The sequence below is a fragment of the Aquila chrysaetos genome, chromosome 6, assembly GCF_900496995.4.
Source record: "Aquila chrysaetos chrysaetos chromosome 6, bAquChr1.4, whole genome shotgun sequence".
In the NCBI taxonomy this organism is placed as follows: domain Eukaryota; kingdom Metazoa; phylum Chordata; class Aves; order Accipitriformes; family Accipitridae; genus Aquila; species Aquila chrysaetos.
In genome coordinates this window covers 13,069,536-13,091,841 of record NC_044009.1, presented here as the reverse complement: position 1 = coordinate 13,091,841, position 22,306 = coordinate 13,069,536, and the positions used below count along the sequence as shown (strand labels likewise).

At 40.1% G+C, this 22,306-nt stretch overlaps 1 protein-coding gene across 23 annotated transcripts in view; it reads right to left on the bottom strand.

Annotated features, from left to right (window-relative positions):
- The window catches only part of LRRFIP1 (LRR binding FLII interacting protein 1), a 115,708-nt gene that overhangs the window by 31,295 nt on the left and 62,107 nt on the right, over window positions 1-22,306 (bottom strand). For 2 of the 23 annotated variants that reach the window (XM_030016756.2, XM_030016780.2), the window contains exons 5-13: window positions 20,852-20,896; window positions 20,269-20,319; window positions 16,549-16,581; window positions 15,387-15,434; window positions 12,152-12,208; window positions 8,717-8,797; window positions 7,397-7,441; window positions 6,384-6,449; window positions 2,642-2,719 (exon numbers count right to left, since the gene is read on the bottom strand). The exons of 6 other annotated variants lie outside the window; for them this stretch is intronic. In XM_030016756.2, coding sequence (XP_029872616.1) covers window positions 2,642-2,719; window positions 6,384-6,449; window positions 7,397-7,441; window positions 8,717-8,797; window positions 12,152-12,208; window positions 15,387-15,434; window positions 16,549-16,581; window positions 20,269-20,319; window positions 20,852-20,896 — 504 coding nt within the window. Of the gene's footprint in view, window positions 1-2,641; window positions 2,723-6,383; window positions 6,450-7,396; window positions 7,442-8,716; window positions 8,798-12,151; window positions 12,209-15,386; window positions 15,435-16,548; window positions 16,582-20,268; window positions 20,320-20,851; window positions 20,897-22,306 lie in introns of all 23 variants that reach the window. 15 more of the 23 variants (XM_030016757.2, XM_030016781.2, XM_030016767.2 and 12 more) reach the window with 12 other exon arrangements.

Genomic DNA, 22,306 nt, shown 5'->3' with positions numbered 1-22,306 from the left:
AACAATATTAAAACAGTTCTAATGTAGACTGCTCGTACAGATAAAACCAACCACATTTTCCTCTCATAAGTTATCACCATCGTCCAAGGAGCTCTTTATTCTTCCTTTAGGAGGTCCAAGCAGATGACATTTTGGGACTACAAGTGGAAGTGATACATTGCTAAGCCCACTGAGAAGACAGGGCTCTATTTCAGCATCTTTACTGCCAAGATCAAGTACACAACTGGAAATGTTATCAAAATGCCTTGAATCCTCTGTTAGTAAGAGGCAAGACAAGTGATTCCTTACTGTGAGTTACAGGAAAAAAAAAAAAGGGGGGGGGGGAATCACAAGATGCTGCTGCATCAACCCCACGTAGTAATTAGAACTTTTAAGAACAATGCCACCCTGTTAACAAGGCTTGTACTACCTTGCATTAGGAGAAGCAAAGACCCTGCAGTGGTGCCTTTTAGACCCACTACAGCATTAACTCTCAGCTCTTCAAGGCCACTGAAATAACGGAAGCTCTTCAGCTCTTCACAGCCTGCAATAAACCACTAATTAAAAAAAAAAAAGTGCCTGTTATCTCCTTGCAGTGCAGATTCAGCTTGGCACCTCTCCAGCATCAGTGCTGACACAGCTAACCATCTCCAGCCACTTGCATACAAACAGTCCAAAGTGTAAGCAGAGAATTAAAAGACAAAAAATCCCCTATAGCTCCCAGGAGGGTCAAGCTGCATTTTGTGATAACTGTAAGCAACTTGCACGAATGACTCAGACTGCATATAAAAAACACATAATGGAAACCAACATCAATGTACGGGTACCCAATTCTTACACTTAAAGAACTTCAGTGGAATCCCTGGTTGTTCTGATTATTTTTTGCTTTGGGGATAATTGAAATTCAGTTTGCAAAGCCACTTAAGAAGTATTACTAATGTAAGATATATACTGCAAGAACTCATAGCTCAGGGACTCAGGTTCAGGGACTAATTAAATTACTGATTTATTTATAGCTCACTGGCTGCCATACATTATCTGATGAAAACCCTTTTTAAAAAAAAAAAGAAATCGTTTTAAAAAGTGGATGTACCCGTTCTTTAAGAAACACCAATACTTCAGAGCACATAGTTTTATTCTATCAGTTCCATTTTCTTTTGCTACAGCCAGTTTATTCAGCTCTTTCTCACTTAGAAGGAAAGGGCTCACTTGATGATCAAAAGGCTCGCCTATTCCCTGCCTGATGACAAGAAGTAACCCTGCGTGGCGAGTTCAGGCACCTTTCACTACCAGGATGCAGACCTACTGCACAGTTCTAACTATGGGAGAAAACCCCCTTAGTGCACAGGTTTTCAAATCACAGGCTACGTTTGAAGGTGGAAGCAGCATGATTGGGGGGATCAGATACAAAGCAATTCCTTACTGCAGAGTACGTGTGTGTACTGAAGAGGAACACTCCAAATGTTCATGTTACAGCTTACCATGTTGCATGCTGTGGTAGCTTCTTTGATACTCCTTTTTAATTAGTCCTTAAGGCAACATTTACAGCATTTAAGTTTCAGCTCCTCAGCAAAGCAACAAAGCCAATACCATGTTACGACTAGAGAAGCACCTTGTGTGTGTTCATTTACGGTATCATCCTCCTTATCACTTTGTATCTTGGGGATGGGGTAGGGTAATATGTGACAGGTCCCAGGAGAAAGAGCACATTAGAAGTTCACAAGGACGAACACTTCCATGTAGCAAAGTCAGCTTGCCAAAACTCAGTGCAACACTTCAAAACTCACTCTCCATGGAAGATTAATTTTGTTATAGACTAGTTTACTGTAAGCTGCACATTTTCTCTAAGAGACATGCTACTGTAGTCTGCCACTGTCAACACACTATCAGGCTTCGCTCTGAAATTAATCAGGAAAGATATTCAGAGTTGTAAACAGCTAGATGGAACAATCACAAAGCGAAAGCAGCAATATGCCACTGGAAAAAAAAAAAAAAAAATCAAGACAATTACTTTGTATCTGTAAAAAACAGGGGAAAAAGTCTTGTCTTGGTCAACTACAGTAACAGGGTTTAGCATTTGAGCCTTGTTCAGCCACGACTACTTGGGAATTCATGAAGACATGCCGGGTACACATAATCCTTCCAGCACTTCACCATGCTAAAGACTCTGCAGTGCCTGGTAATCTACAGCCCAACAAATATGCTCAAATCCAATCTCTGGATAGCCCTGCAGCCTTGCAGCAATACAACATCAAAATACTGCGAAACAGAGAGAAACTAAACTACTTGAATGCTGCAGTAAGATTTAGGGTCTCCTGATTTTAATAACAAAAGGAGATGTGGCACTAGCATCAACAACCCAGTCTTTTTCACAATACCCTTGCCAATGTGCTTTATGCCCAACTTAGAAAATAATGTAGCATTATCACATGAGTCTGAAGTGTACTTTCTATTGCAAAAACACGTGCATCTGCCTAGAAAATACTTTGGTTTTGTAATTTCTCATCTGGTTCACCCCTTCTTTGTCTTAAACGTTGCCCAGGAGGTCCAATTAATACCATAAAAAACTGTCTCATGAGGGACAGTGACCTCTGTACAAAAAAGACCTTGAAGAACAGAGGAATTAAACAGTTTAGGGACAAAGAAAAATAGAGGAGCTCACCACTGGACTGGCCCGAGCAGAGCTGGCTCTTGAGGATGCCCGAGATCCTGAACCAAGGTAGCAGCTGTACTCAGAAGGCTGCCGCAGGTAAACCAAGAATAGCAAGCAGAGAAAAGAGAAAAGCATTAGAATTGGGAAGGGAAGCAAGAGAGGATTTAGAGCATTACATCTGAAGCTAGTTACAAAAATGGTTACATGCAGTTGGACAAAAGAATAGCAGTGAAAGTCAGAGAACAGACACCTCGACTGTTATTTTAAAAATTAAGGCAAGCAGTAGTTCCAGCTGACGGACCAAGCAGAGTTTTGATTCAGTTCTTAGAATGACAGAATACTAATGACTTATTTATATATCTTAAGATACCAGTCACAAGTAAACAACTCTCAGTCTCTATATAAAAGGCTCAATCCTACTACTCTTCAAGAGCTCTGAGGTTCTCTGGTGAGCCTTCTTCCCAAGTTTCCAACATGGTGCACATATAAAATGAATCCATGCTCCGCAGGCCAATGCAAGAAACATCCATCTACGTGGTGATTAAAGTAAAAACTGAGACCATCTCAAAGACTGAGTGTATCTCCTGCTTTTCCAGCACCTGCAGTCCTCATCTCCTGCCAAGGAAAGTATTTTAGTCCTTCTTAAAAGCAAACATCTAAGCAGTGATGCAAAACAGACAGGGCTGACTTGTTGCTGACAAGGACAAAGAATGTGTCTACACTGTTTTATTTCCAGAAGTTTTAGTGCAGTGGAAGTAGAGAAGGGAAATGAAAGTTTAAAGCGTCGGGGAAACAGAACTAAAACTTATTCTGGAAATGCATTTTAGACTTACTCCCTCTATTTTCACATACTTCAGAGTAGCAGCTTCACACTCGATCTGTTATTTAGATGTACTTTTAGAAAGAAACATAAGCATATATAAAAGGGAGGTTTTGATACATTCAGAACAGAGAGGAATTAAAGAAGTTTCTGAGGTTTACCGGACATGATATTTTTCCTATTGCTACTACCTCAAGGCAACCGTGAATGTAGCCTTTTTAAAGAGGGATGTCAATCCGTCAAATTTCACGTGCAAAATTTGTACCGACACAAGGGCAGAGGCACTTCAGGGCCAGGAACAAACATGAGGAACTGCTCTTAGCAGCTTAGACTATGCTGCTAATGACCTTCATGAATTTATTTTATTGGTGCTTCAGACTGTTTCTCAGATACAAACCCACTGAAATCTAAAGAATTATCCTGCTTTTAAGATGCACGTACTCTGCCTTTTTTTAAGGTTTCTTCTGTTAAGTTACCTGGCTGCTACAGGAATCCCCCGGACTCCTCAGCTACAGAGACAGCCAGGTCTTCACCAAGCTATTGGAGGACTGTTTCAGCATCATTAGCCATGCTAACAAAGCAGCACAGTATTAAATGAAAGTTAAGGTTACAGTACTAATAAATGATAAGAGGGTAAACTGGAAATAACCCCAGCTACAGTACAACCGTAAGCTTAGTTACTAACCACAAAGCATTACGTTCCAAGACACATAGCCCTTAGCAAGCCCCTGAAACAGGGCAGAAAGTGATGAAGACATGTCCTCCAATGTTTTACATGCAATGACAATGGCTTCGTGAACCTTCATGAACTACTGAGCTTCATTTCAGAGGTGAGAATAAGCAAAATTTAGAACTGTAGTGCACAGTTTATAACTATTTTCAATCACAGCCACTTCAATTCCTAAATTAAAACCAAAAAGCACTGAAGTAAATATTTAGGTTTTGTTTTCTTATTAACTAGTTCTAGCACAGAAGCCTTGTGCCATCACTGGTGTTTTATGTTTAACATAACAAGGATGTAGAACAAACGTGAAACACGTAACAGGGAAAAAGTGTAACTACTGACAAGTCCCATATTAACGCTTCATGGGACCTATTTATTCCGTAGTTGTTCCCTGTGTATTGCAGGGTAGAATATGGAAGCAAGTGCCACTTGTTCAGCTGGCTGAGACCAAGCAAGGCCAGTTTCAGCCTCGCCCCCTACATTCACCTGTCATCTCACCATCCAAAAACATTCTTTGGGGACAGCTATCCAAATGGCACACCCTCTACACATTAAAAGTGCTATGAGGTTCAGAGACATTAAAATAACCACAGATAACTTGGTAATTGTGACAAGGCCATTCCCTTTGAGGCAAAGACCTCGTACTTCAACTCTCTCATTACTACAAATGATCGTGCAACGTAAACTGGAAAGGCTGGGTTATACACAGACTTCCAAATACGTGTGGCACAGGGTGGGATGGAGATGGAGAAAGGGGAACAAATCACTGGCTTTTTATTCAGTGTTCCCTGTTCAAGCCATTAACAGTGGCTTAAAGACTTACAAACAGTGTTTGGGCTCGGAGCCCACTGTAAATTATTTATTCCAAGCGTAGAAGTGTATCACCTGGACCTTTGAGAGACTTAATCTCAAACAAAAGAAGACATCCCATACAAACAAAGGGCTACAACCAGCCCAGTGCAGCCTCAGTGGCAAATTCACTGAATTGCAGGCTGCTACAACCACCCAAATGGATAAGTATCGATGAATTTTCCAAGGCAGCCAAATGAAGACAAGCTACAATTATGAAACAAAAAGTAATTTGAAGCTTAACATCAGTAGCAGCAAGATACACAGCCCAACTAGTGAATCGGTGTGATTGCCCTTTAAAGACTAAAAAGCACTTAGTAAACATTCTTCAAAGTTTGTTTCCTTCTCCAAGCTAATAAAATTGTAACTTTTACACTTAAATTAACAACAATGCTTTGTCTTGAGGCTTTTTTCTGTTATGGTCCTAGGTAATGTTTTTTTCATTTATTAGGGCTTTTTTGTTTGTTTTGGTTTGTTTTTTTTTTTTTATAATCAGTGAAGGAGTTCAGAGACAGAATAAGCAGTGGGTCCACAGAGCAGAATTCTTTTTCCCCCAGGCAGATACAACAGCAGATGTACCACCTGGCCCAAATGCCCACCAGAACACGGAAGACCCATCTGAGAAGAGATGAAGGCATTTTCTGCCTTCTGATCTGTAAACCGAGTGCTGCAGCCTCTCTTTTTTGAAAGGAAGCAATTTGTATTGTCATTTCTCATCTTGTCTCTCCCCATAAATGACAAAGCCCTCCACTCACAGGAGCATGTATTTTGAAAATGTTGTCACAATTTGCCTGAGACAGCTATGGAATATAAATAAAAGAAACAAAACCAAGCAAGTCATACATTCACAAGAATCCTTTACTTCATGCTGGCAGATAAGTCCTAATGATGTAGCACTGGAGAAGTGGGGTTTGGGGGTTTTGGTTTTTTTTAAACTACATTATTCTCAGTTTCAAAAGAAGAATTAAGTCTCAGGGAGGGAAGGGACTTTATGTACCGTCTTTCCAAGGTGTTTTAACTGCAAACCATGTGCAAGGCAGAGCTGAATTCATCTCACCACAGTGGCGGGGGGGGGGGGGGGGGGGGGGGGGGTAGGGTGAGTGCCCAGCACCAAGCTCTGTCAGTGCTAGCCAGAGTCAGTCTGCGTGAGGCCAGGCGTTACAATGGCAGATAAAGCACTACTTATTATTTCATGGAAGCTCACGGAAACGGTGCTTGTACTTTTGCCTACAGCAGCAGGCTATGAGTTTCACACAGTTCATCTTAAAAGTTCCTCAGCCCAGAAAAGGCTGTGTTCTCGTACACACAGGTTACTGGAGGACAGACAAGACAACAGGGAAACGCAGAAAACATCTTACAGCACGAGAACTAGAGGCACTATACCGACGACTCCCACTGTAAACGCTCTCGTCATACACAGACGCCTACAATTAAAAGACAGAGTCAGAACAGGACTGGCAGACCTAGTTTCTGGTTTCAGTCTGAAGCATTACAAATTCACAAGGTGCAGCATGAGGGACGTAGGGGAATGAACAGTATGTGCAAGGACAGGGACATCATCTGTACGCAACCACAAGCAACATGCAAGTGAAGATCTAACACAACCTGAAGTCAGTGAGCTGGGAAAATGCCGTAAGGCACATGCAAAATCTGACACACACACACGCACGCGCACACACACAACCTCAAGTCCATGACATAGTCATGCATTTCTAACTGTTCTCCCAATCATCAATTCAACAGTTTATACTGCCTACCAACAAAACGGCTACATCAATTCTTAAATTGTTCAAATCTGTTTGATGAACTTCACTTACTAGCCAGTTCACTAAGTTAATAAAAGAGGAGGAAGATGCATATTTTAAGACTGCCTCCAGTTTAACATATAAATGTATGGCTCAGAAAACACAGGGGGAGTAGGAAACTCTACCTTTAAGCTTTGAGAAAAAAAATCTGAGAAGCTCATTTTAAAGTTTAAACAAGAACAGTGGAATCTGGCTACAAAAAATTTTAAACAGATTTTTGTTAGCTGTTACACAACCAGAAAGAATTGATGTTGCCTCCCTCTGGCCTGCTCCTGCACGTTGTAGCTAATACACCAAAATGAAGACAACCGTCTCCATCCAGAGAGAAGTCTGCAGCAGCATCACAACCCCACAAGCAGTGGTTGCACGCTTCCGACAGGAATAAAAGGAAGGATCAGCAAATCTAGGTCTGTACAAACAGCATTGCACACGTGCATTCAGATGAATCAGACACCAGAGTGGGAAATAAATAGACCCAACAGGAACTACAGAGGTAAGAGACAAGATATGCATGGCTGAAGGTGAGTGGCATTGGTATTTGTGTTTAGAGCATTAGTACAACAAACCCTGTAACTTCTGGCTGGCAGGGCATCGCTGTACAGCAAGGAGGGCTGAGGAAGACAAGCACAAAACTTTTTTGCATAGAAAATGAAACAAAAAAGGCACCTACAGCAGAATTAACCATCTTGATAAGAGACTAGTATTATTAAACTACAACAGGAGGAAACCCAGTACAGAGAGTATTAGTCATCTGTGCCATAAAAGCATTAGATCTCAACTCCCAAAGACTAAGAATACCAAGCAGACATGTGCATTTCCTACAGGAAGGGAGGATATGACAGTAGGCAAAAGCAAAACAGCATAATTTAATTTTAGGTTGTTAAGTTGTTATTGTCTCTCACACATTTGTGTATAGCAGCCAGAAAGGGTGTTTCTCCTCACTTCAACCAAAGCCAGAAAAAGAGCTACAGAGACAGAAGTGTTTTAAGATATACATTTTAAGTGTTTCACACAGCTGTAAGACCATCTCTTGTGTACTTTATTATTAAACAAAAATGCAGAGAAAACCCAAATAATTCAGGACAAAATTATGAGTGCTTAAGTCAGAGCACCATAAAACAAATTATTTCACCATTAGTAACCATCATTCACAAGATGCAGCAATTAAGCTCAGAGAGGATATACTGTATCTGGCATAATTAGGTGCAAGAGATACTCCAGCAGTGGTCCCCAGCCCACAGCTTGCAGGCAACGTCCTGTTGCAAGTCACCCCCCTCCTCCACATCTGCAGAGCCCCCATCGCTGGCCACCACAAAGCTCCAGGCAATGTCCTCGTGCTGCTGCCCATCGGACAGGACAGGCTGCAGACCACTGCTCAATCACTGCTTTGCTAGTGCCGGACTGGCTGAGCTCTGTCCACACACAGAGGACAATCCAACCTCCTGGGTGATTTTGAAGCTTCAGTGATTTTCTTCTAGCAGACTGTGAATTACTTGCTTGTAATTTCATTTTATACAGACCGGATTGTCTTAAGCTTGCTAGACTGACATGATGAGCACAGAAGTTGCCTCAAATAGAATAGAGAACTTCAGTCAATTAAGATTTCCCTTATTTTTCCAGACCAATTGAGGCCAAAAGCAAACAACATAACTGTAGGAAAGGGAGGAGCAGCAAAGGAAAACTAATTGTGCTCATTTTAAAACAGCTTTCCATTACTCACTCCGATCTTAAAAGGTCTGGTTTGGTTTTGTTTTTTTAAGTTTTACTAAAAAGAGCTACAGAGACTCTTGACAATTGGTCCAAATTCATTCCTAAGTGCAAGAGGTTGTATTATCCTACAGAAATCAGAACAAGTCCAGGCCAGGTAAAGCCAGAGGGTAACAGACCCAATTTCCATTTTGGGAAGAAGGTTGAGATGTGGAAGCATAGCCGCTGTTGTGAAGACCCAGATCAGAGTAGTACGAAGCCTGCATTAATAACAAACAAAAAAACCCCTTGAGAACTCAGTTTCATAACATGAAGCACTTTCTAAATTCCTTTAAATGGGAAGCAAAGAGTAAAATAGGTGCTTACAAATTGCAAGGAGTCAAAATGGTCAAACATGCAAAAAGGAGATAACTGCATTAAGAAAATCACATTAAAGATATGTGGATGTGTGAAAATTGTGTGCCCTTTCCATTTGTAAGGTAGAGATTTTTTTTAAATAAACAAAAGGTGTTTCCTCTATCCCTACAGCATCTTATGCACAAAATAACCGTTTAGTTTATTTTCCACTGAAAAGACTTTAAAACCTCACATTCTCTCCTCCCTTCTCATTGCTATGACCCAACGTGACAGTATGCTGCAAGGACATGGTTTGTATGGGACTTGGAAGAAAATACACCACACTTCCAAAAGCATATTTGCAGTTCATGCACCCAAGTTTCATCCTAACTCTAGCTAAGTGAAGCTGTATTTATCAACGTACTTCCAGCTTCTGTAAAACAGAACAGACAACATCTGTTTTACAAGATGCTGGAAATGTTAGCTTCTAGGCTCAAACTCAGAATAAATGGCTGCATCACAGCTTCATACCTAAAAACTCAGGCTCCTGCCTTAGAGGATTTATTTCTTTGCATGTGCAGTCCCACCACTGCAGACAATAGAGTGGACTGCCACTGCCCATCAAGCACTGCAAAAATGTATTGGTCAGAGAGCAGGTCAGCTTCTTTCTGAATTCTTGAGGAGTTTATGCCCTATAAGCTAAACCCACAAGAGATGCAGGAGAAGGTGTCAGGACAACTCTGCTGGGAGACAGAGAGCAAAGCCAGGGACCAAAACTGTTGGGTGAGCCCATCAGAAAAAGTGAGCCGCCCACAGTCAGGTATAGCAAGACTGAATGCAAAGAAAACTTTCCTGTAAGAAGTGAGACTATCTAAATGAAACACCTTATTTTATGCAGCTTCCTACCTAGCATCTAGCCAACCTTGCACTTTTGGTCCACCTATTTGGATGGGGAGATCTTAATTCAACCTCAAGTTAAATACCAGAAGTACCAATAGTGACTGACTGACAACTCCAGTAGCCTTAAAATCACCTTTACCCTCTGAAACACTACCTCACTTATCCAGCGTGATATACAACATCTCCATTCATTCCCCCTAGCACCTGTACTGGAGCGTAGGATGCCAGCTCAGCTTTTCTGCTGTCGTGTATTATCTGTGAGAACTTCCGCTGCACAAACACTTCAACACAAAGCTGGCACGTAGGGCCTGCCAGGGTGCAGGAAGGCTGACAGCAGTAGGATATTTATAATATTGAGTGGAACTCAGTATTTTGGTTTCCCAAAAGCTTTAGGAGCATGCAACAATATATTATGAACAACTTAAGTTGTTATAAACAGCTGGTTTTAACATGGACGGATATTTTAATTTGCAAATCAAGGTCTGTTTTCAATGCAGATCAGAAATCTGTACATAAGACATGCATCTCACAGAACCAAAGGAATCAAGAAAAATACAGGCATACTAGGAAGACTTTGTATTTTCCTTATTTTCAGAAAAACGGCAGCCTAAAACCACATCTAAAATATGATAAAATAGCGTGCCGTGCCAGGGACAGATGCAGCCCTGAGCCAAACAGGCAGAGTATAAAGCTACACCAGAAAGGCATGCTTAGAAGCGAGCACAGGCTGCCGCAGCCAGTGTGCAGGGGTGACAGAGGAAACGCTACCTCCTTGCATCCTAAAAGTGAATGCCAGACAGACTGGCATCAACTGGTTTTGGAGTTTCAGCTATTCTAAGTCACCCCCAAACTCTCATCCCCCTTCTAAATAATGATTAATCTGAATTACACTTAGTAATGAAAACAGGAAAGAACTAATGATGTTGCCATAATTATGCTGTACATACACTAAACCTCCACGCTACAAACCCTAATACACAGATGACTTTAAATTATTTAAATGGAAACCAAACAACTTCTTTTCCCTGGATGACTTTCTTACAGATATTTTGTTCTTCCTGCAGTACTTGGAGCTCTGGAGTATGTCATTAAAGAACATCATTTTTCAGAAGCACTACATAATGAAGTTCCTTGAACTTGTCAAGCAGTTCAGCAAGAGTGCCAACAACAGGACATACTGCTTTCTTAATAGTTTAAGCAACAGTATTTCATTTTCTCTTATCCACATATACAAGCGAAATGCATAAAAGTATATGGAAGCAACAATTTAAAACAGAGATGGAATATAAGGTCCCATTTCACTATTTATACAAGCGCCTGCTTTTAACTTCATGCTTACAAAGTAACTCACTGAAGTCTATCTCATGTTTAGCATGTATTGCTCAAACACTTAGCTAAACGGAGTCTTAAAAGTAGTTTATTTTTCCCCTAAACATAGAGCTTTAGTCTGCATACCACTAAATTTCTTTAGAAGTCTTGATAGCATAAAGATCAACAGGCTCTGAGCTTTTGTCTGCCTTTGTTAAAATAAAGGCAAGGAAAAAAATGCCAAACAGTTCCCCTCCCTGCCCCCCAGAGGTTCTGCTTAAGGCAATACCTTTAAATAATTTGCACAAACCCCAATATTTAACAAAGCAGGCCAATGAATTCCTGCAATTGACACAAAACACTTGTGCTGGGACAGAAGGGAACATTGTGACCCACATGCACACAATGGAGCTAATAATTAAGCTTTTTTTGACAAGAATACTTTTAGAAATAAAAGTACATCAATGGTAAGTAGCTAAGTAGTAACACTTGCACTGGCTGTTCACCTCTGTGGGAGTTTCCAGAAACCCTAGGATACAGTTTATAAAGGGGGAAAAAAAGCATTTAGTTAAGCAAACTTCAAATACACAACACACATTTGGGGAAAATTCAAAATCCAAAATCCATTTTACATATGCAAATCTCAAGACATGGACTAAATTCTAGGCGAAGCCTGGGAGTGTCGGTGTTAGAGCACAACATGAACACATTTGCACAGGATGGAAAACAATCATTCTGTTGTCCAGCACATGGAAATCCTCCATGCCAGGTGCTGCCAAACTATCTCCTGTCACAATTTAACTTTTACCCAATTTTGTTTACAAGTTAAGCAGTTCTGGCTTCTGAGTTCTACTTGTACCAAATTCAGAGACTTCCCTTCCCACTCATGGCCTATTTTTTTCTTTTTTTTTTTAGACGCTTATTGCTGCACCTCGTGTCTGACAAAATGCAAAACCCACAATGTGCGAGACAGGAAAAACCTGCTTTACCACAGAAAAGAATTTGCTAATTAGCTTTAATCCCATTAAATAGAGCAACAGATTTTATAGCAATATAAATCATCTACTAACCCTGCTAGATTTTCTACTCTGGGATGATCCATACATGTCTTCCTCATAACCATTGGTCTGTTATGGAAGGAAAGCAAAAAGAAAAAAAAAAAAAGGAGAGAAAAAAGTTGACGCAGACCCAAAAGGGAATTTTTAGCAAAAGTCATCACTTATGAAAAGCAAAGGCAGAGACAGAACTTTTCAAAGATACACCAGGAACAGGAGAAGTGCAGGACTAGGTCATGATTTCAAACATGAGGACATGAACATTTGTGTGTCTGTCAGCACCTGTATACCAGCCAAAAATGTCAAGGATACTCCTGCTTGCCTTTCTTGACCCCCTTTTTTCTTGTTAAGAAACACTTTTGCTTCCCCTATTATTACTGCACTATAGCACCTGTCTCTTCAAACACTCTGTGAAGGGAACACAGGACAAAATGGGACACCAGGGATGAGAGACTACAATAAAAGAAATTTATCACTGTAGTTACTTATACCTCTGGCAGCTAAGCGATTAAAAAGCAGCAAATTGTAGCTGAAGAATTACTTCTAAGTTTATATTTGAGAAATTCAGTTTAATAAACATGCAATGCTGTTTGCAATCTCCTTTTTAGCTTTCCCCAATTACATCAAAATTAAACCCAGACAGTGACCATCTGCCGCATCCAAGTATTTTGTGTGGCCATCCAAAGACTAATAAGAGATTTCAGTCAGTTCAGCTGTCCTCTGTCATGCTCAATAGCTTGCCTTGTTGTCATTAAGATGTTTTCTCTCAAAGGAGAAAAACCAAACAGGCTCAGAATGAGCATTTCACAAGCAGGGTGAGATGCTTCAAGTCCCTATGGCAGCAGGGACAGGAATAAAAGAAAACGATCACTACCATGCAGTTTCTAGTCTGGAAACATGATGTTGAAGAAGAGAGGGCAGACCCAACAGTCACCTCAATCAATACCATTAAAAGCTCAGATTTCTCAAGCAATTCACTATTCTGCCACCACTTCACAATGAGGCCTGGTTTAACATCAAAAACGAGGAAGCACTCTGTGTATTTGGGGTGGGTTTTTTAGTGGAAATTTAATTACAATTTCTATTCAAATTAAGTTTAAGTCCAAGTTTTAATGCATTCCAGAAATGAAAATCCACTAAACCCAATCTGAATCAATTTCCAAACAAAATATTTACCATATACTATACAGTGGCTTCCATGAAAAATTAAACAAATTAACTTAGAAACCAGTTTAGACCCAAGGTGGTGAAGCAACTTCTGGGAAAAGCTTAGATTCTCTACTGAAATGCAGTATTATCACCACAAATGGAGGGCCAACATCCAGTTTCTTTTTTCAAGGACTGATTTGAAATACTGCTATAGCCTTCTTCTCCCACAGCTTGGCTTCTTTCCAGTTTTTACTAGGTTTTTTCTCAGGCTCCTTGAATTTCTCTAACACTTTCCTGAAGAATGGTTAAAATGAATCTTCAGCAACTGAAGCCAACACTCCAGCTGCAGCCTCAACAGCACCATGCAGACCAATTACCTCCACTGCCCCTTTCATTACTACACTGAGGAATTGTTTGCCTTTTTTCAGCAATGTAATATTAATGATCTGAGATTAGGTTTAGTTACCTGAACCATTCCTATGCAAAATTCCTTACTTTGTAATAGTATATTTCATTTTTCCAAAATGTGGTGGTACTCATTTAATTTTACTATCATTCAGTCTTGACAAGTTGTCTCCTATTCATCAACAGTATTTTTATTCTAACTTCACGTGAAACTGCCTTCACTCCCTGTACTTAAGACATCTAGGCAATACAGACTCCTGTAGAACTGTTTTCCCCTTTAAAAACAGATGATGCTGTCTTTGATGGGAACAGACTAGATGAGATCCTTTCCACCTGTCTTGTTTTCCAAAAGAGTTATTTTTCAACCTAACTGTGCATTTGTTTTACAAGAACTAGATCTTGCCCAAGGTTTCACTTAATGTCATGTAGAGACACACCAAGAGTTTATAGTCAAGTTATAGTCACATCTAACGCTTTTTCTTCATGCCCTTAAATAATCACCCTGCTTAGGGAAATTAAGTTGAATTGACATGATTCATTTTCCACAAATCCAAGTTAACTGTTTATCACTTTATATTTCAGGCACTTCTAAACATATTTGTTTCATTTGCCCTGTATCTTTCAGATTTCAAACCAAAGCCCCGTAGCTCAGGTCACTTCCCTTGTCACTATGACCCATCCTCTCCAGCACATATTTTTGAAGGCAAATGCTCCGGATAACTCTTGAAGAGAAGGGTCAATTTTACCAGACCTTGCTGACCATTGTTCTATGCTACATTAAAATGCTAAGCACCTGATCATAACCTTCATGAAAACTAGAACAAATAAAATTGCATACTGGGGAGGCTAAAATATCCAGATTTTACTTGTTCTCCCTTCATGTGTGATTGACCCTACTCTTTTCCATATTTTCCTCTTGCTTTTAACAGATGCAGAAAACTTGCTCATTGCCATTATGTCCATTTGTACTTGTAACATTTTTTACCTTAGACTGTGGCTAATGCTGCTCCTTCTGGCTTTCTCAATCCCACATCCAAATTCCACTTCTCAGAAAATTCTCTGCTGATTTCCAATGCACTGAAGAACCCCAATCCAGCCTGGCAACCTCCTTCTGCGATGAGTAGCCTTCCCTCCGCAGTAGCAGTATACCACTTCGCCTCTCTCTTGTACTCTTTCTCTCCCTGGAATTGCTCCCCATGAGATTCACCTAAAATCCTCATCATGTGAAAGCACATTATCCTTTACCTTCCATCCAGGTCTGTCTTTGCAGTGCTCTAAGTAGCGTCCTATTTGTATCGGTGCTAGTAAGGCATCAATACCAAGCAGAATGACCTTTGTGAAAAGATGCAGCCTTTACTACATGTATATTCTAACTACCTTTATGAAAGATGCAGCCTTTACTACTAAATATATATTCTAGCTATTTCTGTGTAATGTTAAAGCTCAAGTTAGGTTTTGAGTTTTTCAAGATGCTCTTTATGTACAACACTGATGTAACCACTTGGATTATATCACATTTTGCAGATGAAGTGATGCTCAGTATTCTCGCACACCCAACAAGTCCTAATAATTACACCGTATCCTTGACATTAGGCTGGTGAGCTCTTACAGCCAAAATACTTGCACGTATTCTTTGTCCTATCATAGTGGTTTTGTATGCAAAAACCTCTCTGACACAGTTAGTCAAGATACATACTGCTTTGGAGTAGTTCTTCTTTTTGGTCCTCTCATTCTCTAATCCAGCCTGCAGTGAGATTAAGAATGCAGGATGAAAAGATCAATGAGTTTATGCGCACCCATCCATAGCCAGGCATGCATATCAACATGCAGAAACATCAGTCCAATTTTCCTCCAGCTCTACACAACACGGCTCAGTAAGCACACATGAAAAAAATCAAATCTCAAAGTCAAATGACCAGTTATTAAAGAATATTGTTAAAAGTGATGATAGCGCTGTTAAATTTAGTAGCCACAGTTAAAATCATTCATGCTTGCTGGGTTAAGTCAATTAAAAGAGCTAGCAGCTGTCTATACTTACTACATCAATACATTCATGCAAAATCCAAATGTGTTTGAACTATTTCTGTATATAGGTCACTCACAAATAGACACATTGCATTCCTAATTTGAAATAGCGCAGGGAACAAAGGAGAGTGAAAAAGCTAGAGAGTCTGTAAAACTACCCTCCACAGTTTGCTTTCTGCAGAAACTGAGACACCTGCATTTCAACACAGTACTCTATTTTCAACAGTACAAGGAAAATTTTTAAACTGAGCTTGAAGTCCCAATATTCATTCTCCCTTCTGTGCCCTTTCTCTTCTTCCTAGAGTCAGCTTTATCTCAACACATTCAATGCAAATACTTGCTCTCATCTTATTGTTACCTACAGAGTTTGATTTTATCCTCCAAAGCAAAGATAACAGCTCAATACACAAGCTGCAGCTTTGGTAGGCAGTGTATTTGTCCTGTTACCTTTGCTAGATCTATTCAGAATGAGTTTGTGAGAGTTTTACTCCTTTCCAGATTTATGCTGAAATAAAACCAGACATACCTGGTCAAATGATGGACAGACTGTGACAGAGAAAGTCTGTTAGGGGAAATAAAAGCTATTCTGCTCTGTCCTATGGTAACTACTGAACTAGACCTAGGGGTTAGATCTCTCTAATCATTCAGTGCTTTTAATCTGAACTGCGTCAGAGCAGTCGGCAAGGGAAGTAGCATCTTTACATCACAGGCCACGAACTGCCTCAGGATAATTTTAGATCATCCCTTATCTCAGATCAGCTGTCACAATTGATGTTAGTTTGGTCTTCATGATTAGTTTTTAACACACACTGCAACTTGCAGACTATTCTCACCACTGGGTAGGTGCTGGCATATTCCAAATGAGACTGTCAAGGCATGAGAGGAAAGAAAAATCAGACTACAAAGGAAAACACTGAAGCAAGTTAAGGTAATCAAAAGAATCCCCCAAAACAAAACCAACCAACCAAAAAAACCCCCAAAAAAACAAAAAAACAGGCACAGAGATGTAAATCCCAACTACAGAACTTTGATAATACAGGACTTCTTGCACAAAGTCAGAAGTCAGGAACTTTGGAGCAAACAAAACAAGGAAAATGCACAAACTCCATCACGAGTGATTAATAACACAACAATATTTCATGCTGGATGGTCTCGGATTAGAGACAGCCAGCTGAGAAGTGGGAGAACAAGGATACTTGCAGTAGAAAAGAGACTGAAGAAAGGCTTAAGTGTCTGAACAAATACAGGATGATGTTACTGAGCTTCCCCAGGAAAAACTGTGTGATAAAGAATCAAGATTGCAGAACTTCTGAAACAAGAAGGCAGGACACTTTTGATGGGTTCAGGATGAGCCACAGAAAAGCCATTAAAGATGCCCCTTCATCACAGCTGAAGATCTGCCTGCAGGAGGCAGGGATATACTCAAGCTAGCATTGTATCAACACACTAGGCCACTGTTTACAGTACAGTCGCAGCTGTGACTGTGATCAATTTGCTAGCCTGGTCTAATCAACACCTCAGGTGGTTTTACAGTCCATATTGATGGTTGCTCTGCCAGAAACATCCACACCAGCTCCCAAAGAGCTAGCTCAGTAGACCTCTGATGCCTGCAGTTCTGACATCCACTTAGAAAATATTCCAGGAGAAAATCCAGAGTAAAACTCACACAGATTAGTAGGGTGGCAAAGTTTTAGGGAGAAATTTCTGATACTGGCTCATTTCATTGAAAATTTCCTGTAGAAAAGAAGCATAGCTTCAAAAAGCAACCCCCCCCAACACCATCAGCCCCTCACAATGCAATGAGCCCAAGCGCCAAAGATGCAAGATCAATTTTCAGAAAACAGAAGTCTTGTAGACCAATTACAGTGGCATTCTGCAACTACAGAAGAAGCCTTCAAATATTAAAAAAAAAAAAAAAAAAAAAAAAAAAAAAAAAGAGCAGTATTCAGAATTCTCTGACTGGTTTTATAAATCCTTTATGGACACAAGGCAACAGCTTTTGGTGCTTTCTTCATGCTAAAAAGCTCAGAAGCCAATGTGAACTCTAGTCCTCAGAGGTAGTTTTTTAGGTTGGCTGTTGTTTTTTGTTTGTTTGTTTTTACTTTGCTGTCCTGAAGACACACACAGCAAGAGCCAAACCTTCACAAATAGCCAGACACACATGCGGTCAAACTATTAAAAGCATCTACTATAAATCCACACTAGGAAAATGGTCAGTGTATATTCTATTAATTCATTGTGAATAAAACAACTAAAAGATGTATAAGGGTAAATTTCAGTTCAGACTAGCAAACATTTACTTTCTTCTACAATCCCAGTGCCACTTGGATCAGGGAAGGAAGCTCTGTCAAAACTCTTATCCTGTGCATGCACAAGCATCAGCTTGGGTAAGAATATTCACCGAATGCTACTTCATGAGGACAGGGGGAGTCTGTGCAACATCACTAGAAATACCAGAGTGAAAAGTTTCAACCAGATCCTTCTGTCAGAAAAGGACATCCTTCACAGAAGTATGAGGTATTTATGGGCCATCCCGTGAACCAGCTTGAGAACGTTGTTCACCAGATCAGCAGTGGTTATTGCAGCCTGAAGGCATGCTGGCAGCCCAGAGACTGGCTGCTCCAGGGAAAAAAGGTCAGAAAAGCTTCCTCTCAAGGGGTAGTGGGGAGGCAGAATGCAAGGCTCCTGCTGTTTAAATATATAACAATAAAACACAGGATCATACTACAAAAACAACATCAAAAGGAATCAGTAGTGGATTTCCATGAGCAAAAGGTGTTTCAGATGAACAGGGCTCCCGCTATACAGTGCCAATGTGCTTGCATCTTGCCACATCAAGAGACACACAATTACAGCCATGGCTAAACAACCCACTTATATCATAATAACCTTCTAAAGAGAAAGAATTGAAATTTCAACTGATCTAGAGATTTTTTCCCCGCAAAACCACTTTCATAAACATATCCAAATCTAACTCTAATAAACATCGTGTTTCATGTTCAACTGTGAAGATAAGCTTTCCTCCATCAAATCTTTGGAGCTTTAAGGCATCTTCTAGATTTGAAAAGCACTCAAATAAGTTTGCAATCTTAAAGAACAAACATTTTAACAGCATTTCAGAAGTAGCAATAAGGATTCCACTAAAAAGGGAACAAGGCAACACTTAAAATTTTTAAGTACATCTTGTGTTATCTTACAGTGAACTCCATTAGGATCACTGAGCAGGCTCTTTTTTTTTTTTTCCCCATCTTCCAGACTCTTTTAGAAGCATATGAGATGTTCCACTCAATCCTGGTTTTTTGGGGACACTTTGTCAGGGGAAAAAAAAAAAAAAAAAAAAAAAAAAAAAAAAAAAAAAAAAAAAAAAAAAAAAAAAAAGTAGTTCTAGCCTAGATAACTATTAGCAAGTTTTTTAAGGAGAAAAAAAAAAAAATTTTTATGGCATGAAATCTCCATAGAAGCCAGAAACCAAGGATTACAAATAAAGATATCTTGATATGAATGATATAGGTCTTGCTTGTTCTATAAAAATAGAACTTATCATCCAGCTTAACCCACATAACTAGTGCTACTGATAAATTAGGAATAACATCAGTAGAAGAACAAATTATTCTGAAACACAACAACTGTAAGCACAATGACTCTATAATAAAAACTAGTCGCAGCTGATTCACATTCAGAACTGCTGAGAGCTTCCTCCATAGTGCTGTCATGGATTGTTTCAGTTTTGTGGTTAGCTGCATGCTTCCCCATAGGTCTCAGAAGCAGCTGAAGACTATCAACACATGCTGAGACAATAGCATTAGCCGTTCACAGCTACTAAATTGCTTAAACTGTCTTCACAATTACAAGAGCTAATGATGTGTATGCTAGAATGAAGTTAAGATTTGTACACATGTATTATCTGGAAAAATACTGTATGGGTATTTTGAGGAAAAAACTGTTTGAATTTTTCCTACAGATGAGTACAAGTGCACTACAGCACTCTCAGCTCTACTAATCCCTCCCTCCACAAAACTCAAGTCTACAGATGAATTTCAAATATCTCTAAAGCAGTTCTGAGGAGAGCATTCACCTGCAGTACCAAAGCACTTAAGACCTATTTCCACTGATAATTTGCTTTTGGTTTCCTGAGCTAATAAACATTGATCAGGGAGTAAGCTAGCACTTCCTCTTCTCAAATTCTCAGTATTGGTAATGAAACAGGGGAGCTTACAAGGTGCATACAAGAAATAGCTGCATATACCAATGTTTTGGCTAAGTACTTCCTGCAATAGTAACGGTGAACAGCATTTACCAGAAAAGTTTCTATAGAGTCGCATGCTCTGCTGGCATTCCTGCACAGTGCATACAAATCTGACAATTCCCCTGGTTGAAAGAATTATTGACCTACATGTACTTGAAGAAAAAACCCCATGTGCCTTGAACATGGAACATGTCAAGACCTTGGAAGGATGGTATTATCAGAGTACTATAACCAGTCCAGTGGTACAGGGGGACAGCAACAACATTGGTTCACACACATGCACACTTAAACTGTACAGTTTACCAACCCTCAGGCTTCCACGGCTACCCACTGACATGCGCTCATCTTCATCCGAAGCCTATCAAAAGAAAGTATAAAGACAAGAAAACAATGAAAAGAACAGAAGTAACAGGCAGTGAGGTAAATGCTGATGGCTTTGATGGAACAGAAGGAAAGAAAAGGCATACAAAATAATGGTCTTTAAAAAAGAAATGCATTAAAACTATAAGCAGAAAGTAAATGAAATCATACCCCGCCCAAGAAACACTGTCAAACATTTCACTACAGGGTGAATGACAAGCCTGCTTGGGTGTTCCCTGCTCTATATGCTCTTGGCTCACGGTCTGAATAAATGAATATTAAACACTCTAAGCAGGTTACTTCCCCACCTTCCACCCCCTGCCCCCCTTTATTCTAGCACATTTGCAAAAGCTTCCCAGAGTGACTGGGGAGAGGGCAGAGAAGTCAGGAAGTAGCTTTGGGGTTTGCACTTGCCTGGGGTGGGGGGAGGTTGTCTTGTTTTTTCTTTTAAAAAGGAACTGCCTTATACATGTCTTTTATCTTCATTTGAAATGTGTAGCTAAAAAGAAGAAGCAAAAGTAGATACTAACCGAGGCATTTCTTCGGGCTCTACGGGAATAACGCTCACTGTCTTCCTACCAAGGCAGCAGAGAAAAAACAGAGTGAAGTGTTGAAAGGACAGATACAGCAACAGAGCGCTTTCACAAAGACACAGCAAACTTCAGCAATGTTTAGGAGTCAGTAACGTTAAACCAAGTAACAGAAGGTGACACCCTGTCAAGTCAGAAAAACCCTTTTTCCCCTCATTTGTGACCCCGACTTTCTTCCCCTCCATTTTATTCTGCTACACACTTTTATTACTTTTGCAGAAAACTGTATGCAGCGATGCCTTTTTTTCTATCCCCCAAAATGTTTCAAGTGCATCTCTCTGCATCTGGGAACCAGTATACTTACAGTGCTTTTGTAATTAAGCTTTCCAGTTTGCAGTCCTTAAAATAAATCTCAAAAATATTCTATTGAAATAATGGGGCAGGGTAATGGTCTCTTCTCTAGTGAGTATCCCAGAGGGGCACTGCCCGGCCCCTTCTTCCAGACCAAAAGCATCTGTGCTCTGCTGACAGCCTCTGCCACACACAGCACCACTGCCTTTTGCAGGCCAAAGGCTGTGTTAATGCTGGAAATGCTGTAGGATGTATTATGTTTCAACACACCGATTTTACCTGGAATTTAGAAACGGTGATAGAACATTGGGGGGGAAAAAAAAAGTTTCAACATTGTAGTTGATGGTTCTCACAGGTGAGCTGATTTCTAAGCAAGTGAATTGCTAGTAAGGTGGAACTAAGCTCACCAAGCAAGGATTTGAAGAGGCTTAATGGCTTATCTGTGAGATTGGAGCGTCTTGGGAGGACGGTTGGTCCATATGGCAGCAGGCTTTTGAGAAGGCATAGAGCAAACCAGTATTTATGCTGATTAATTATCAAGGGTCAAGAAGTTAGGGAGTTTGAGAAGTTATCTTCCACATTGGAATTCAACTGTTCGGTTTTGCCTTTTTCAGTGTGCGCTACTCAGCTTGTAGGGCAACGCTCCACAAACAACAGTTTTCATCCGGCATCAGTGGTAAGTGATTTCATAAACTTACGTTTGAAAGACATTTGAAGCCACTGTTCCTGCCGTTTAGCAACTTCTTCATCTTATATTATTGGTGTTAAAACAGTCAGATGTTGCTAATGGCCAAGTCCATACCTGGTATCAACTTCATTAGCTTAGGAAATAGTAAAATCCAGGACATTGTATTATCAGTGAGCACTGCCATAGTAGCAGTAATAATGCATCTGAAGAGTACCCCTGGACCAGTAAGTACAAAGGTAACTGAAGAAGCATGGATGAAACTTGCCCAAAATTTACCTGAAGGCTGATTTGAGAAGTCTCAAATCATAACAGAATCCACAATAAGCAAAATGAGTACATATATTCCTTGTATCACAAGTGGCTTTAATGAGTCTATATGCTAACCTAATCTTCAAGTGATAGGGTGGGGACAGAGG